Source organism: Mauremys reevesii, linkage group 5, assembly GCF_016161935.1.
Source record: "Mauremys reevesii isolate NIE-2019 linkage group 5, ASM1616193v1, whole genome shotgun sequence".
NCBI lineage: Eukaryota > Metazoa > Chordata > Testudines > Geoemydidae > Mauremys > Mauremys reevesii.
The window spans coordinates 117,175,259-117,193,170 of record NC_052627.1 but is presented as its reverse complement, the minus strand read 5'-3'; the positions used below and the strand labels follow the sequence as shown (position 1 = coordinate 117,193,170).

At 39.3% G+C, this 17,912-nt stretch overlaps 1 protein-coding gene and 1 long non-coding RNA gene across 3 annotated transcripts in view; one reads left to right on the top strand and one right to left on the bottom strand.

Annotated features, from left to right (window-relative positions):
- The first annotated feature begins 6,448 nt into the window (after positions 1-6,448).
- On the top strand, positions 6,449-15,509 carry LOC120405534. The gene is made up of 3 exons (XR_005598648.1): positions 6,449-6,527; positions 8,182-8,203; positions 15,348-15,509. It is a non-coding gene; the product is annotated as an uncharacterized LOC120405534 (long non-coding RNA).
- A 1,233-nt stretch (positions 15,510-16,742) lies between these two features.
- CPZ (carboxypeptidase Z) overlaps positions 16,743-17,912 on the bottom strand; it is a 58,880-nt gene continuing 57,710 nt past the window's right edge. The window contains exon 12 of one of the 2 annotated variants that reach the window (XM_039539169.1): positions 16,743-17,319. In XM_039539169.1, coding sequence (XP_039395103.1) covers positions 16,955-17,319 — 365 coding nt within the window. In that variant the 3' untranslated portion in view covers positions 16,743-16,954. The remainder of the gene's footprint in view (positions 17,320-17,912) is intronic. The other variant, XM_039539170.1, reaches the window with a different exon arrangement.

Below are 17,912 nucleotides of genomic sequence, written 5' to 3'. Positions count from 1 at the left end.
GATGGATCAGACCGCAGGTCCACCTTGTCAAGTGTCCTGTCTCTGACAGTGACTAGCACCAGATGCTTCAGAGAAAGGTGTAAGAACCCATGCTAGGCAGATGTGGGATAATCTGCCTCCCACATAGGTCTTATCCTGATCTCAGATAGTTAGAGATGGCTTAAGCCTGGAAACAAAAGGTTGAATATCCCTTCCACAATTTTTGTTGACATTAATTATAACTCTGGAGGGTCTTCAAAATTATGGATGAAATGATGTAAAAGTGTATCCTTTTGATATTATTATATAAGCACGGGGCCATCTTTACTTAGATTTAGGTAAACAAAAGGAAAACATTATGTATCTGTATATTTTTGTAATATTTAAACAGAGACCATTGCTTATTATGCTGACCAGTGTTGTCTCATTGTTTCCCTGTATTTCCCCATCTATCTATCTGCATCCATTTGTTATCTCTTGTCTTATCCTTGTGTTGTAAGCTCTGTGGGGCAGAGACTGTCTTTTTGTTCTGTGTCTTTGCAGCACCTAGCACAATGGGGTTGACATCCTGACAGAGATCCACTTGTTTGTGCACCGAGTTGACTTTCCACCTTCCGTCCAAATCCAATTCCTGATCAAAATGGCAGACATCGAGCACAGACTGGCCGCAGGTACAAGCGAGAAGATTCAGCTAAGCTCCCTTATTACTGCTGTTCAGGTCACTAGGGACTTGATTGTAGCTGAGGCTTAGGTCCAGTGGCTTCCTGCGAGCACAGTTTACACCCTCACCCCTCCCGCTAAGAAATAATCACTAGGGAAATAATAATTTACAATACTAAGTGGTAAAAAAGTATGACTTTTTCAGGGAAAGTTCTGTGAAACCATTTTTTTTTAAACTGCTTCTAACTCTAGTTATCACTTTCAACGAATGCACAAAAAAACCGCAGATCAAGGAGAAGAAATATGGCACTCACAAAATAGTTCTCTTTGCACATTATTCTCTCCATATTTAGCTTAAGTAACTTTTGAATTGGTGAAAATCCTAACCCTTAGTTAGCAGAAGTGCCTAGTTATATATACAACATGTAACACATTGCAGTTGCCCATTTTGCAGCATGCACTAAGACACAGTGATTAGAATCGTGAAAAAGAAAAAAAATGTTACAGGGCCAACAGCTAAGCAATTAAAATAACACCTATGTTATGCAAATGGAGATATTTTACATATGAATGCTCTGATTGGGAAAACAAGCTTCCTGGATAAAGTTCCCTATTGTATCTTAAATGCAAAAAGCTGCTTGACGCAGCAGATAAATGGTACATTGCTGCCACTGAACTAGCAAACTGAACACAATCAATGAAATCAAATGAAGCATTAAGCACCATGGCCTACCTGCAAGTGGCCTGATACTAATGTGATATGGCAGCTGAGAGCAGCTTCATACAACTTTCTCAGCCTCCCTAAGTAATTGGTAACCTCTGACCTCATCTCACATGAGTAGCTGGGGAGAACTACTCCCAGTTAAGCAGACAGGTCAAGCCAAAGCCTGATTGTCTGAACCTTCAAACATGTGACCCTCTTCCTCAAAACTTTCTTTCTCACACCTAAAGATCATGCCACTGGCCCCTGGTACTGCACTTTGATCACTGCTTGGAGTCCTTTGTTTACCTTATATATTAGCCCAGTCAAATGTGCCTGAACTGTACACTATCAGTTTTTCCCTGGTCCTTTAAGTTTGTGTAAAGAGAAACTAGCCTGATCTTAGCAAACTTCTATCTTGTTTAGCACTGATCTTAGATATCTGCAAAACTGACAGCATCACTAATATAATCCTGATGTTGGCATCTGTGACTTTAACACTTGGAGCATCTGAATGTAGTTTAACTGAAGTGATTCACTGAACTTTGGGTACCAGTGAAGAAAGGATTGCTCAGATTTGGGAAGCAGATTAGGTACAGTGATCTGCTTTGCATATTCAACCTCTAGATGGAATATGGCCATATGTATCAATCATGTACTAGTTCTGTGAAAGCAGAATTGTAGTCTAATTGGCCAGTATTCATTAGTACACACCGTAAAAGCATGCTCCCACTGAAGTTTTGCAGCTGACTTCAATGAAAGCAGGAGCAGGCCTTGGAATTTGAAAGGAGAACACAAAGGGTACATCTACACTGCATCTGGGAGTGCTTCCCAGCAAAGGTAGACAGACATGCACTAGCTCCGCTCCAGTTAGCACTACAAATAGTAGTGTGGCCACAGCAGCACTGGAAGTGGAAGCTGCTCAGGTTAGTTGCCCAAGTACATACCCAGGGCTCAGAGGGGTTTATACCGTAGTGGCTGGCCCAAGCCGTTGCAGCCAGTGTGCTGACTCAAGCAGAGCTAGCTAATATTTGCCTCCCTTGAATGGGGAGCAGGTTCCCAGTAGTAGTGTAGACTTATCCCAAGGTTTTGAAAGAAGCCAAGGAAAATTAGGTGCTCAACTCCTATCCAGTTCCAAAGGCTCTGGGTGCCTTTAGTCTCTTTGCAAATCCCATCCAAAATATCTATAAGTGATGCAAGAAAGTTTGGCATCTCCTCCTCCTTTCCAACATCCCCCCTTACTTGTGGGTAAGTGCTAGGTTGGAATACTTTGTGTAGATATGATTTAGTCTCTGCTCATGTACCTGCATTTAAAATAAGCTTTTGCTCTGTGGTTTTCTAATGCACAAACCCTCTCGTTACACAGAATCCTCTGCTGTGGCTCATGTTAAATAACTAATTTTCTTTAATAATTGAGCAGACATTTTGAAGGTAATTATTTATATTTGCTTCATAAAATAAGGAGAAATGATATTTGTCTGCGCTGCCATAATTTACTTTTCCTTTTTATAAATAGCTCTCAAAGCAGGCCAGTAATAAACTAATAAACAATACTGTTTGCAATGTTGTTAATAATCATTTCTGTTGTTACACAATGGTGAATTTCACATAGGCAATCACTAGTGGTCTTTATCCTCCTATGTCACATACTACTTCAGTTTAGCACAAATGCTATCAGCCTGATTTTACCAGTAAATATGAAACTCCAGGACTCCAAAAATTTAGTACTCACTTAAACTAGTCAAATCCTTTCATAGTTTAGAAAGCCAGCTGCCTTGCAGTGACCGTCAATTTTATTGTACGAATCAATTTGTCTCCACTGACGGAAAATAATTGCAAAGCAAACAAATTATCCATGGTACATTGAACTCCATTCACTCCAGGGACTCTGAGCTTCCAGCTTTAGAAGATTTTTCTAAGCATCTCTCAAAAAATGACCCCCTCTTTAAAAAAACAAAAAACCAAGACTCTTATTTCTGGTAGAGATCCTCAAGATTTTTATCCCTGCTTAATTTTACAATATTTGACCAGGCATAAAGATACTACGCAATACAACTAATCTGGATACAGTAAGTCCCAAATCTGCAGCTTTGTGTGGTAGAAGTTTTAGTAAAAGCAAAGAAAACTGTAGCTGGAAATGAAGAATCCACATGGAGAGTGAATGTTTGAAAGGCCACACTCAACCTTCTGTATAAATACAATCCACAGGCTGCATATAATATTACCTAACCTTGACTGATACAGGTTCACAAATATGGGTTTAGGTACCTACATTTCTGGGCCTGGGTCTGAACATTTTGGCCTTATAACCTATCTTTGATTGTTGAGTAGTACCACTGCAGGGTTCTCAGGGCACTCCAGTTTCCAGCATGAAGTCTTTAGCTCCACCACTCAGATTTCAATTGGTGGAGGTGAACTCATTCCTGGCTGCATGACCAGGTCACTTCCTGATATCAGCTGTGGGGGTCTATTTACTTCTAACCAACACCAAATGCAGGGGTAGAGGGAAACATATGGCATGTAGGGTGCTCTCTGACATTAGTTAATTAGAAGAGAACATTAAAGAGGCAGTGCCTTAAAAATGTATTTCAGAAAAGAAAAAATGCAAACATGGTCTCATTTCCATTCTTTGCAGTATACAGGCCCAGTCCTGCCATCCCTTTATAACAGTGGCAGTCTCTACTATCTACTGTGACAATTCTCCCCTGTGTAAGGACTACTCACATGAGAGTTATAGTAAAGCCTTCTCTTTGGTACTTAAAACTGAATTTTTGGGTGCAGCTTACTTTGAGCATCAGTGCTTCTTTAAAAAAAAAGTGGTTCTGTAAACATCTTTAACCAGCTGTGTATTTAAAATAAATAAAGTAATGGTATTTTTTACTGTTTCCCCGTTTATTGGAGGAAGTGTGATCTAGTGGTTAGAGCATGAGCTTGGGAGCCAGGGACTTCTAGACAGACTTCCATGGCAGTGGGAGCCAGGGCCTGGGTTCTACTAGTCTGGCACTGACTCTCGGTGTGACCTTAGGCAATGGATACAATAATACAGGTATAATAATAATAATTAATACTCACCTACTTTGCTCTGTGTTGTCTTATTTAGGGCCAGTTAATTAGGGACACATTTTGTTCTCACATACACTGATGTGAATTGAGCATAATTCCATTGAAGTCAGTAGAGCTACTCTGGATTTAGACTGATATAACTTACAAGAGAAAAAAAGTAGGTGATGCAATGCCTATAGAAATACAAAATATTAATAAACATCCTACTTCCAATCATCCCCTAAATAAAATGAAATATTGCTATAAACCTTTATAATATACTATATATATATATATTATATATATATAACAGTATATAATATATATTGTACACTTACTCCTTATTTAAGTGGTAACAGTTAAGGTGATGGGAATTTATTAGAAATCACTAACTGGCATACGAGAGCAGGTGGACAAACAGATAACCAAAAGTCATTCATTTCGTCTAGTCCTTAATTCCAGGAGAGGACATTCACTGACCTTATTATGGCTGTAAATTGATAATACTAAATATAGATATATAGGTTTAAGGATATTTTAAAATGTACTGGAATTAATTTTGATCTGTTCTGGGCACTTTTCAAGAATTAATGGTCATATATTAAATTATTAGGCATTTTTTATCCATCTTCCACCATTCAAATCAGCTGATAAATACAGAAACCTGAATTGTGTGGTGGTCATCATAGGTAACCCGACACTATTATGTAACAGAACCAAAAGGTGTCTGCGTCTAAACTCTGATATGTATGAAGTGAATAAACCACAATCTGGCAGATGGTACATTAGGGACTGATTCTCCTCTATGTAATCATTTACTGCTTTAAACCAAAAAACTGTCTCCACCTATGCTTTGTCAATGTCACTGGCTTATCTAAATCAGTTTAAAATGGCACCTTCATTTAAACAGCTAGGACTCTACATGGTGATTGTCCTGCTTATCAGGCTATTATAAGAATATGCTGGGCCTGATTATTCACTGATTTACAGCAGTTTAACATCAGCATAGCTCTATTAACTTTAGTGTACTGCAGTTACCCCTGATTTATACTTGCAAGAGTGAAATGATAATGACAGGTTTCAGAGTAGCAGCCTTGTTAGTCTGTATCCGCAAAAAGAACAGGAGTACTTGTGGCACCTTAAAGACTAACAAATTTATTTTAGCATGAGCTTTCGTGAGCTGCAGACCATTGTGCTCATTTCAAATTCATATTTATTTTATGGAGTTTTTAAAAAATAATTTCAGGGGAAACACTTTACTACAGTAATTTTGACTCATTTACCAGCATAAAATGAACAAGGAGCCAAACAATTACAAAATTAGTGATAGAAAACACCAATTCATGGCTCTTTGACTACTGTGAATAGACTACAGACAACTCCAGGAATGAAATTTAAACAGACTTTTCCATTGTTTAGAGTCATTGGTTTCCCTCACATCGGTTTTTACCCTAAGCACTCATCATAATTAATTGGGTGTGCCATTTATCATGGACTAATTAAGTGGCTTCTACTGTATTTGTCATTGCCAGCAAAGGAAAAGAGCTCATTTCAGCTTAAATTTTTATCACGGGCAAGCAATTTAAAACAAATAGCTTCACAATTTCCAGATAAAAGACATGTTAACTCCCAGCAATAAGCCCTGCCCATGGCAGAGGGGTGACAGCTCATTCCGATGCTCTGCATCTGAGCTATTTGCATTGCAAACTAATTTTTACAGCGTCACAACTTTCTGCAACTTTCAGCAGGATTCACTCTGATGGTGCTGCTATGGGAATTTTTCCCTGAATGCTCTGGTGTTTCGTTGTTGCAAAGTTAGAGGAGGAGATAATAACAACTACAAGAGTTGTAATAACAACTACAAAAGAAATCCCTACAGGTGACCCAGACCCATGCCTTGCCGCTGTATCGCTTAAAGGCATGGTGGGCTAGTGGTAACTGCTGCTACTTCTATTGCTCCTTTTGTAGTCATGACAAGGCAGTGTTGTTTCTAAGGGCTTGTCTACACTAGAATGTTTTACCCACAGAAGTTCTGCCGGCATACTGCTGTTGCCATAGCTATTTCACATTTGGCTGCCTTTGACTGTGCAGTGTGTACTTTCTCATAACATCAGGTTGGATCAGCAAAAGATGTTTGACACTGTGGGTAGGCATCCCAGTGTCCCCACTGTACCATCTGGTGCACTGTCTTTTGGGAAATTTGTGCAGTGTATTGTGGGATAGCGTCACTTCTCTCAGGGAACTGTGGTAGACTGGAGTCAAAATTCTCACAATTCTCTCTGCTTGCACTGTTTTAAAAAAAATTCCCACAGTTCCTTCCCATAATCCACTCTTTTTTTTCTGTTTTCTGCCAAAGATACGGATGCAGCCCAGATCAGAGGAGCTCTCTTGTCTATTTTAAGGCTCTGCCAAATTATTTTTATTTTCAGAACCAAAGCAACTACTACAGCAGACAGTCATACAACTGGGCTACTGAAGAGGAGTGGATGATAAAGACAATGAATGAAACTGACCAGCTGTGGATGGTGGAACAATGGTTCTGGGCCCATGAAACGAACATTGTGACCCCTTCCATAACCTTGCCTCTGAGTACATATGTTGAAAGGTTTCAGAGTGGTAGCCATGTTAGTCTGTATCAGCAAAAACAATGAGGAGTCCTTGTGGCACCTTAGAGACTAACAAATTTATTTTGGCACAAGCTTTCATGGGCTAAAAACTACTACATCAGATGCATGGAGTCGAAAATACAGTAGGCAGGTATAAATACACAGCACATCAAAAAATGGGAGTTGCCTTACCAAGTGGGGGGTCAGTGCTAATGAGCCAAATCAACCTAGGTTACACTACTTCAGTTACATAAGTTAGATAACAGAAGTCGACATAACTTAGGTCAACTGACAGCCGTGTCTACACTGTGCTTCCACCTCTCGGGGAGGTGGAGTACACACATCAACCAGACAGCGCTCTGCCATCTACTTAGTCTTCACCAGACCTACTAAATTGACACCTCAGTGTCGATCGCAGCAGTGCCGATTTAGTAGGAAGTGTAGACAAGCCCTCAGTATAAAGATGATTTATACTGGAATGTTAGTCCTCTTCCAGTATGGGAATAGCTATATTGATATAAAGTGCCTTTGCATTGATAGAACTGCCTCCAGACATGGAGGCTTGTATGGCTTTAATTATACTGGTATATTTAAAGTGGCAAAAATTTCTAGTATAGACAAGACCTCAGTCACAGTATCTTCAGTTCTCCTGTACGGTACAATTTATTTAGGGCTAGATTGGGTATCCTTTACTCACCTTGGACTACTTGAGAGTGTAAGTGTTCTCCATGGTGAGTAATGGCTGCATGATCTAGTTCTTTAATAATTAACTAATGATTTTAAAAAGACTTTTTTTCTCCATTACATTCATAGACTATATGTGCCACCTGAGTTTCTTTCTTTGTGTGTGTTCAATTCTATTTATTAGCAATTTACTCCTGCAATAGATTGAAGGTTTCACCTTTACAGTCAGATTTTATGGATTATTCGTCAACTGGGTTTTGAATGTGTGAGGCAAAAGGTGATTGAGCCAACCAGAATGTGACTTAGGAACATTCATTTGAATACCGGACACTTTAAAATTAAATATACATTTTGCTGTAATATCATTGCAGCAACCTTCTATCAGCATAACAGCGATAGTGCATGGTCTTTGTTTTAGCTTTGAGGTTTGCTATTTACTGTGCTAATTTGATTGTGATTTTTATCTATGCAGTTTTATCTTCTGCTGACAAAAGTTATCTTTATTTCCAGTTAAAGATGAATAAAGCAAACAGTGAGTACTGAAGTCATTTTTTATTACTCTAACTTATGTAGATTTTATCAGTCATGTCCTCATTAACCATATATTATTGGTGTCATCTGCAGTCACTGTTATATGTTTTGCTGGAATATAAATCATCATTTTTATATGGCCTTAAATGTAATTACGGTTATTGGACATAAATTTAATATTGTTTAGAACATTTGGACATCAGTCTGCAGTAAGAATTGGTTGCACCTGGCTAATTACGTCTTTTCTCTATGAAGCAGAAAGGAGATAAGCAGAAGGGTAACTATGGGGTTGTATTAGCTAACGTATCAGTTATCAGTTGGTTACTGAATAGACATTGAAGCAATGATCCTACTGCACCAACTTTGCTGAGCTGGGCATTGTGTGTGGATGCTAGACTCTTGCCTCCCAAAACAAGTCCTCTACTCTCAGCTCACCCCTGGTCAGAGATCCCATGGTGGTCAGAGGAAACGCTACAAAGACACACTGAAAGTATATCTAAAGAAAACGGATTTGGACATTGCAAGTGGGGAAGAGCAAGCCACCAACCGACCCCAATGGCGCCATAGCTTCCATCAGGCAGTGGCCCACTTCGAGGAGAAGTGCCTTGCCCTCCAAGCTGAAAAGAGAGAGAGGAGAAAGGAAAAAGAAATAACTTTCTCCCAACAGGCCGCTGGCCTGCCACAAAATGTTTGTACCTACTGCGGGTGGATTTGTAGTTCCAGGATTGGGCTCCTGAGTCATCTCAGGACCCATATGTAAATCTGTGGTAGAGATCATCCTCGAATCGAGGGATCCCCAATCACTGATTAAACAAAATCATTGACGGACTTACGTAATGGATGAAATCCCAGGTGTTTCGCCATTTACTTCAATGAGGCAAGGATTTCATCCAATAAGTTAGAATAGAAACTCATAAAAACATAAGAACGGCCATACTGGGTCAGACCAAAGGTCCATCCAGCCCAGTATCCTGTCTACCAACAGTGGCCAATGCCAGATGCCCCAGAGGGAGTGAACCTAACAGGTAATGATCAAGTGATCTCTCTCCTGCCATCCATCTCCACCATCTGAGACATAGAGTCTAGGGACAACATTCCTTACCCCATCCTGGCTAATAGCCATTAATGGATTTAACCTCCATGAATTTATCCAGTTCTCTTTTAAACGCTGTTATAGTCCTAGCCTTCACAACCTCCTCAGGTAAGGAGTTCCACAAGTTGACTGTGCGCTGTGTGAAGAACTTCCTTTTATTTGTTTTAAACCTGCTGCTTTTCAATTTCATTTGGTGACCCCTAGTTCTTGTATTATGGGAATAAGTAAATAATTTTTCCTTATCCACTTTCTCAACATCACTCATGATTTTATATACCTCTATCATATCCGCCTTTAGTCTCCTCTTTTCCAAGCTGAAAAGTCCTAGCCTCTTTAATGTCTCCTCATATGGGACCCATTCCAAACCCCTAATCATTTTAGTTGCCCTTCTCTGAACCTTTTCCAGTGCCAGTATATCTTTTTTGAGATGAGGAGACCACATCTGTACGCAGTATTCAAGATGGGGGTATACCATTGATTTATATAAGGGCAATAATATATTCTCAGTCTAATTCTCTCCCCTTTTTTATGATTCCTAACATCCTGTTTGCTTTTTTGACTGCCTCTGCACACTGCATGGACATCTTCAGAAAACTATCCACGATGACTCCAAGATCTTTTTCCTGATTTGTTATAGCTAAATTAGCCCCCAACTCAGACTTCATATAGTGAACTGAGCATGGGAACAGAATCCAGAAGCTCCCAAATTCTAATCTGGGCTCTAACACTTACTTAATATATATGGCTTCAACAAGTCATTTAACCTTGTCACTGGACCATTCATTGGAAGGATTCCCACAAATCAGTGGGAGTAGTTTCAGTGTGTGACACTGGCAGGCCAGCTGCCAGCTCATTATTAGGTCCCCATGTCTGAAATGAATACTGACAACTACATAGCTGGAATCAGTCTAGCTCACCTGTGTGTTAATAGTGTTAAATGGGTATTAGAATTAGAAGAATGTGTTTACTGTTTAAACTCTATTGAATATTTGTGAGTTGCTGCATGCATTAATCCAGGGGTTGGCAACCTTTCAGAAGTGATGTGCAGTCTTCATTTATTCACTCTAATTTAAGATTTTGCATGCCAGTAATACATTTTAATGTTTTTAGAAGGTCTCTTTTTATAAGTCTATAATATATAACTAAACTATTGTTGTATGTAAGTAAATAAGGTTATGAAACATTTAAGAAGCTTCATTTAAAATTAAATTAAAATGCAGAGCCCCCGCCCGGATGGTTGGCCAGGACCCGGGCAGTGTGAGTGCCACTGAAAATCAGCTTATGTGCCACCTTTGGCACGCATGCCATAGGTTGCCTACCCCTGCATTAATCCCACTTAGATAACATCTGTATCCCATACTGCAAGATAATATTTGAACGGTTGTATTGTAAACCTCTGTGACTATATTAATTAGTGTGAAGGGTTGATCTTCAACAGAAAGTTTTATGCCCTTCCCAAAAGGAAATGTCCATCAATACCAGCTGGACTATTGTGGGATGTTACAACTGGAATATCCTACATATTGTCAACAAGAGGACAAAAGCCTTTATTCTGCCCTCCTCCCTGTGAAGGTGAGTCATGCAAGTGGTCTCTTCCCATCACCTGAGCTTGCAGCTCAGAGCACGTGGCAGGTGGGGAATAAAACCCCTAACAAGAAGGAACTGATTATCTCTGCTGCTTGGACCTGGGGGGCAAAGTGTTTCTAGCCATAAGAGAGAGAGATCCCCAGCTGCTTAGCCTGGGTTAATCCCCTAAAGGACATAGAGAGCTTGCTTATTATAGAAGCTTCTGTTACCTTTTGAAACATAAAACTGTAAATCGTGTGTGTGTGTGTGTGTGTGTATAACCTGCTTTCATCTTGTAAATAACTCATTTATTTTTTTAGTATTGTTTTTGGTATAGAATCTAAGATGCAAATTGACCTGGGGTAAGTGACTGGTCCTTTGGGACTGATGGTAACCTGAATATTGCTGTGTGTCTTGGTGTAACGGACCATCTATCACAAAAGTGCACTCACCTGAGGAGTAAGATAGAGCAGAGTACCGAAGGGGACTGTCTGTGACTCCATGTTAAGACTGTTATAGTGCATGAGGCATTTTCACTTGGTAATTCATTTGGTGAAATCTAAGTATAGAACTCACAACCAATTTGGGGTTTGTGCTCTGGTTCCTAGCAGTCTGCCTTGAGGCAGGCATTCAAGCTTTTGAGTCACTGCAGGTTGTGTTGCACAGGGCCTTAACCTCTCTGAGTTAAATACATATATCAAATACAAACACGCTGATTAAGACTTAACTTCAAAAGAAGGGAAGGCCCATATACATAATTACAGTTGCCTTTCAAATATATACTATAGTTATATTACATCCCCTTCAGTAATTCATGTTTTCAGTAACATACTGCAGTGATGAGTGCCCATAAGTAATATCAATAATGTAACAAATTTTCTTCATTTCAAAATGTTGTTTCCCCGTTCAAATAGTTTCACATACATTTCTAATAACTGGCCTTTCGTACTACAAAAAGTTTGAGGAAAAAGTCAGAAGTGGAGGGGGAAGTGACACTAGTGGGGGAGGGATAGCTCAGTGGTTTGAGCATTGGCTTGCTAAACCCAGGGTTGTGAGTTCAATTCTTGAGGGGGCTACTTAGAGATCTGGAGCAAAAATCAGTACTTGGTCCTGCTAGTGAAGGCAAGGGGCAGGACTCCATGACCTTTTGAGGTCCCTTCCAGTTCTAGGAGATAGGTATATTGCCAATTATTATATTCTCCCAAGCTCTGCACACAAACCAATTTGGCTCACTCATGACACCAAAATGTGACACCAATTCACAGTATACTGTGCAGATCTTAATAATATAATCATCCCTCTTCTTTCATGCAGGCAACAGTGAAAGAGTTAATGGTGACATTTAGAGTAGCTTCACCTGGTTCTGGGGTTAACCCACTGAGATGAATAAGGACAATGCCCATCTCTCAGAGATATTTTTTCAGTCTGTTTGCAGCCATCATTGGATCAGTTTACATTCTGCTCATATTTTGAAGGCTGTCTTCACTGCCATTTAAAGCAATTATGTAAAAAAAAATTAAACTAAGATCCTAGCAAATGATTGCTTCTGGGAAAAGGGACTGGCTTGCTGAGCTGCTAAAAACCTGCCCACTTCAACAGCTACTTCATAGGATTTTATCAGCATGCAAATGGAGAGGTCATTTGAAAGCAGCCCAGTTCACCTGTGTGATGGAAGCAAAGTAGATAGGTGTGAAAATTAGGAGAGCTCTGCAAATATAAACATTATATATTATATTCAAAGAGAAGTGGTCAGTCAAAAGTGGCTAATGATTTTGGGTGCCTCCATTTTTGGATGCCCAGCTTGAAACATTTTCTCCTCCTTCCCTCTTTGGAAAAGCAAGAGAATCCTTCGGGAGACTGCAGGGACCATAACTGTGGCCACCTCCTGCACAGGGGGGACAAAAGAAGACATTTCTGCCTGCCTTCCCCCATCACATTGGTGCAAGGGACAAATATAATCTGACCCAGAGTTTCTTTGGAATAATAGGAGTTTTCACAATTCTTGTGACATAGAAATTAATTTTCCTTTTCCCTTGGCATTTTTGCTTATTCTAAATGATCTCTACTGTATAATTAAAAGAGAAACTTCAAATATAACATTAGCAAACACTTCTCCCTGTTCTTCACCTTTTTAAAGGCTGTTAATTACATCTGTATATTGTGCATCCATTGCGGAGTTTCTGCACCGGTATATTAATGCTGAAGCTCTCTGAAGAGTGTTCCCTAGACCTTTAGCAGTTCCAAATGCCTGTTAATGAAACAAGCTTTGTGCATGGCATCCTGCTTGAAATGAACAAAGATAACAATGGAGACTGGGAAATTAATTATTAAGGAGGATGCTACAAAAACGTAGGTCAATAATGTTCAATATGTGGTTGGAAGGTAATTGAAAAAACCATAGGCTTTGACTTAGAAGGAAAACGAGTCGCACTAGCATGTGCTGTAATTCACATATAAGATGAGCTATGTTTGGGTGTGGAGTTTAGACTGATAGGATAGTCCCTCTGGGGGACATGTCACACTCCAAAGTAGTTCTGACATTCTGAAAAAGAGACTTGCCAAGTCTAAATGGAGGCTGTCAGGTAACTTCCATTGCTCTGAATTTCTTTTCTGGGTTCCTAAACTTTTGAGCTGCATGAGGCCCCCAATTCATCAAAGCACTTAAACACCTTTGTAAATCCATTCCTGTTCAGAAAAGCAGATAAGCATGTACTTAACACTTCTCCCTGTTCTTCACCTTTTTAAAGGCTGTTAATTACATCTGTATATTGTGCATCCATTGCGGAGTTTCTGCACCGGCATATTAATGCTGAAGCTCTCTGAAGAGTGTTCCACTGGAAATTTAGCAGGCGCTTGAAGTTAAACACACATATAAGGGCCTTCCTGAATCAGGGCATGAAGTTGTTTTTCATAGTGTCCGTTCTCATGCATTTATTATAGTAGTGCCTAGAGACGCCCCAAATGCTGAGCACTACATACACATAGGCCAGGTCTACACTCAAGCTAGGGATGTGATTCCCCTGCTCGTGTACACGTACTTGTGCTAGTTCTCATCAAGCTAGCACGAGTATAAATAGCAGCATAGTCGCAGTAGCACGGGTTGTGGCAGCAGAAGCATGGCTGAGGTATGCCAAATACAAACCCGTCTGAAAACTGGTGGCTATGTACTCAGGAATCATACCCCTAGCCCACAGTGTAGACATAGTCATAATAAGAGACAGTCCCTGCCCCATAGAGTTTACACACTAAATAGATAAGACAGACCCAGGGTGGGAAATATCATTACTCCCACTTTATAGATGAGATGAAGATCTCAATTCTAGGGACTACAATCATTTTTAACATCTAACTGGTAATGCTCTGAAACAAATCGTCAGCTTGCTCAATAAGTGAGTTTGATGGCCTCTCATCACTACATTTAAGCCTGCTACTTAGAACATGTCCACTTGTAATTGTCAGGAAAAAATAGCCCTTCACAGATTTTAGGGTTATTGGCTATTCTCTTTATTTGTGGTCCTAAAAGAAAATCCTTTTTGTGCTTGTCTATTTAATGTGGAAGCTATTGCATTCTCAACAAGGCATGTCTATTCTTCTTGATTTTAAAAAATATTAAAAAAAAAATGAAAATGATTTTTTCCCCAGAAAATTGTTGTAACTGAAAAGTGAACTGTTTATCTTCCGGAGAATGAAATAACTTAGGAATTCAGGGAGGTTCAGGCTCCATTTCCAAGATTCTATCTGTTGTTTCCTGCTGGTGTGCCATAACCCAACCCCTGTATCTGGATTACCGTTCATGAAACCCATTAGAACTTCAGTTCAACTTAAAACTCCTGATTGTGGTCTGGACAGACATAGCACAGGGAAGGTTATCCTCGCTCTATTTCACACCTAATTCAAATTAGGAAACCCTTGAAATCTCACTCACAGGAAAAGCTTCTTTGCAATATTTTCTGTCAAATTATCTTGTTACATTTTTTGCTGCTGTTTGCCATTTCAGGGGAGGAAGTGGATTTTCTGACATGGTCATGGTGCTTTCAGGTTTTCTATGAGAGCTTGCAAAAGGTCTAATTAGCTCTGTGACGTTTTGGAGAATATTAAAATAGCATATAAGGGAAACTGCCATAGAGAAAGTGAGCAGCTAACAGTAAGTAGTTCTGTATAAGTTCTGAGTTTGTCAATTCTACCACTCAATAGGACGGTGGCATTGAAAACTCTTTTATAGTAAATACTCAATTGAAAGGGGAGACAATTTTTTTGTCCACTATAGGGAGACAAGAGAGCATTTTTAGTTTGGAGACAGAATCTTTTGTTTGCTTAGTTTTGTTAAATTTATGTTTCAATGATTCATCTCTATCTCTTAGCTAATCATGGGCAAATAACAGTGGTTTATATGGACTGCAGTGTGCTACAAAGTTCACCCTGTACACAAGTCAAAATGTTCTTTGTTGTTAACACTATAAAGTTGTGTTCTTTCCTTCTATCTTAGACTCCGATCCTGTGAACACTTAAGCACATGAGTAACTTTACACATGTGAGCAGATGACTCAATAATGTCAACTGGATTACTCAGGTGAGTAAAGGTATGCAGGATTGGAGCTATGAAAGCATCTCTCTGTGTCTCAGGTAACCAAGGCATGAGATGTGTGCACATACCATTCATCATGAAAGATACAGCCTACGCACCATTGACAGAGATGAGGAAACCAGGCTTTAGAGATGACAAGGTGATCTTGAGTCCAGTTAATAGAGCAGTATCTGCATGAAGTATAACAACTCCAAACAATCAGCTTTTTCAGAAACCATGATTGGGGCAGATCTGCACATGGTCTGAATTGATGTAGTTCCCCTGACACCAGTTCATGCCTGCTGAAGGTCAGGACCTCCTCGTTTCATCCAAATTAAAGATATTTTTAATGGTTCCAAAGAAGATACTTACATCAGCATGTCTTATAAACCCAGTATTCACCCAGCTTTTCTTGTGACTCTCTTGAACAGAAGTTTTATCTGATGATCTTGTAGATTTCTTTGATGTTTACTAAGTTCCATTAACAAATATGTTGAATCCAGGCACACTTCTACAATTAAGTCATTGATTACCCTGGTATGACATATGTCACATTTTTACCTAGTTCCCTCATGAATTAGGCCATTTAGTTTTCACCTCCTAGTACTTTTTACTAACAAATGTTTTCAGAAATACAAATATACCTTTAGTATTAAAACTATAGTAGGGTCAAATACTCTGACTCCCATGAATAGTACCATACTCTCCAAGTATTCCCATTTACTTCAGTTGTCTACTCACAATGTAAGGCACTAGGCCACACATGGGAGAATATCACAATCTGGCCTTTATCACTTTTATAAAATTGTATGGGTCCTTTTCAAGCATTACCAGATGGAAACTGAATGAGAATTTCTCAAATAGAATTTGGGAAAATGTGACTTTGTTCAATAGGTTTCTTTATTAAGAAATGTCTCTTTCACAAGTAGCTCATCCTACTGTAAATGTTCCTAATTCAGAAACACAGATTTCTTCTTTCCATATTTCTCATTTCTAGCGAGTCTTTTCCAAAAAATAATCCTGAGATCAAATGAAGATTTTTTTTCTCTAAAATCATTTTAATCTATGTTGGAAGATTTAATGTACTAAACTTAGTATGCAGAAATAATGTATAAAGAAGAAAAGGCTTTTCCAAATTTTCCTAAAGGTTGTTTTCAGTTTGCAATAATTAATGTGATAAGACATGTATGAAAATGCATTAAAAGATCAGGAAGATTCCTCTGCAGGTACTTTAGAATCTAATAAATAATAAATCTGATGATTAACTGCATGGGCATAAAGAAAGCACATTACTAGGAAACTGAATAGAACCCGTCCTTTGAACAAATGCGTACTGTTTTTTTAATATATAAAAGTACTTGAATATAGTCAATTCTATGAAAAGAGAGAAAAAAAGAATTACAGAAAGTGATATTGAGTTAACACTGTATTTCCAAATTAAACAGATTTACATATTGCCATTAGCAATCAGGGTATTAGGATTTTGATGGAACAGTGTCATAATAAGGCGAGCAAACCAATGATCTGACTTAACGCTGTTTGAGCAACCACAGTGGCTTGTGTTGGCCTAGAGAGCTGAAGTAAGACCACCACCAAGGCTTCTCATTGTGCCGTGTAGGCTGCCCTCTTCCTTCGCTTGCTTCAGACTGTGCATGTTGGGCATGAGGATCAAAATGTTCCAAAGGGTCGTATAGCTCATATATGTTTTCCATGGGCCCTCGGAGAAAATTTTTAGGCTTTGTATCTAGAGCTCGAAGGACAAAATCTACCCTCCCAGCTCTTTTCATCCTGGCAGGCAGCGTGACCCTCTTCATCACCTTGCTGTAGCCGATAGCATGAGCACTGATTATGTATCTTCCCGGAGGCAGGAGTCTCCAATAGTCTCCATCAGCAGCTAAAGAAGACAGGTATCTCAGTCCTTTGTCCAGCGGCATACATGCATAAACACATCTATACACAGATAAGCATTGGACATATAAGGGCAGATTTTGAAAAGAGCTCAGCACATTGGGTCTTCCCCTCTTTTAAAAATCAGGCTGCAAGTGTCAGAGTGGGAGCTGCTGGGAATTAAAAATCTGGCCCTTAGAAATAACTATATTTCCGATCTTGTGAATTGTATTAATATCAGGATAGATGCTGTGTATGTATTACACAGTAGTACACCATGGCAAACAAAAATGGTGCCTGATTCTGTTTTTGCTTGCAAAGGTATGTATACGAAGTAGCTCATGTGAAGTCAATGGATTTATACCTGTCTGTAGATGATGTAAGTGACAGAAGACTCAAGTCCAATATAGAGATGTATTGTATGTCCAAGGGCATAAGAAATTCCTATTTGTAATATATAATACACATGAGACATGGGGCCAGATCCTCAGCTGGTGTAAATAGTTTGTCTCTGATGCTGAGGTGAAAATGTCCCATGAAATGACTACCTTGAAATCCTGCATGTTGGTGGGCCATTGACTTCAGTGGAACTACAGCAAT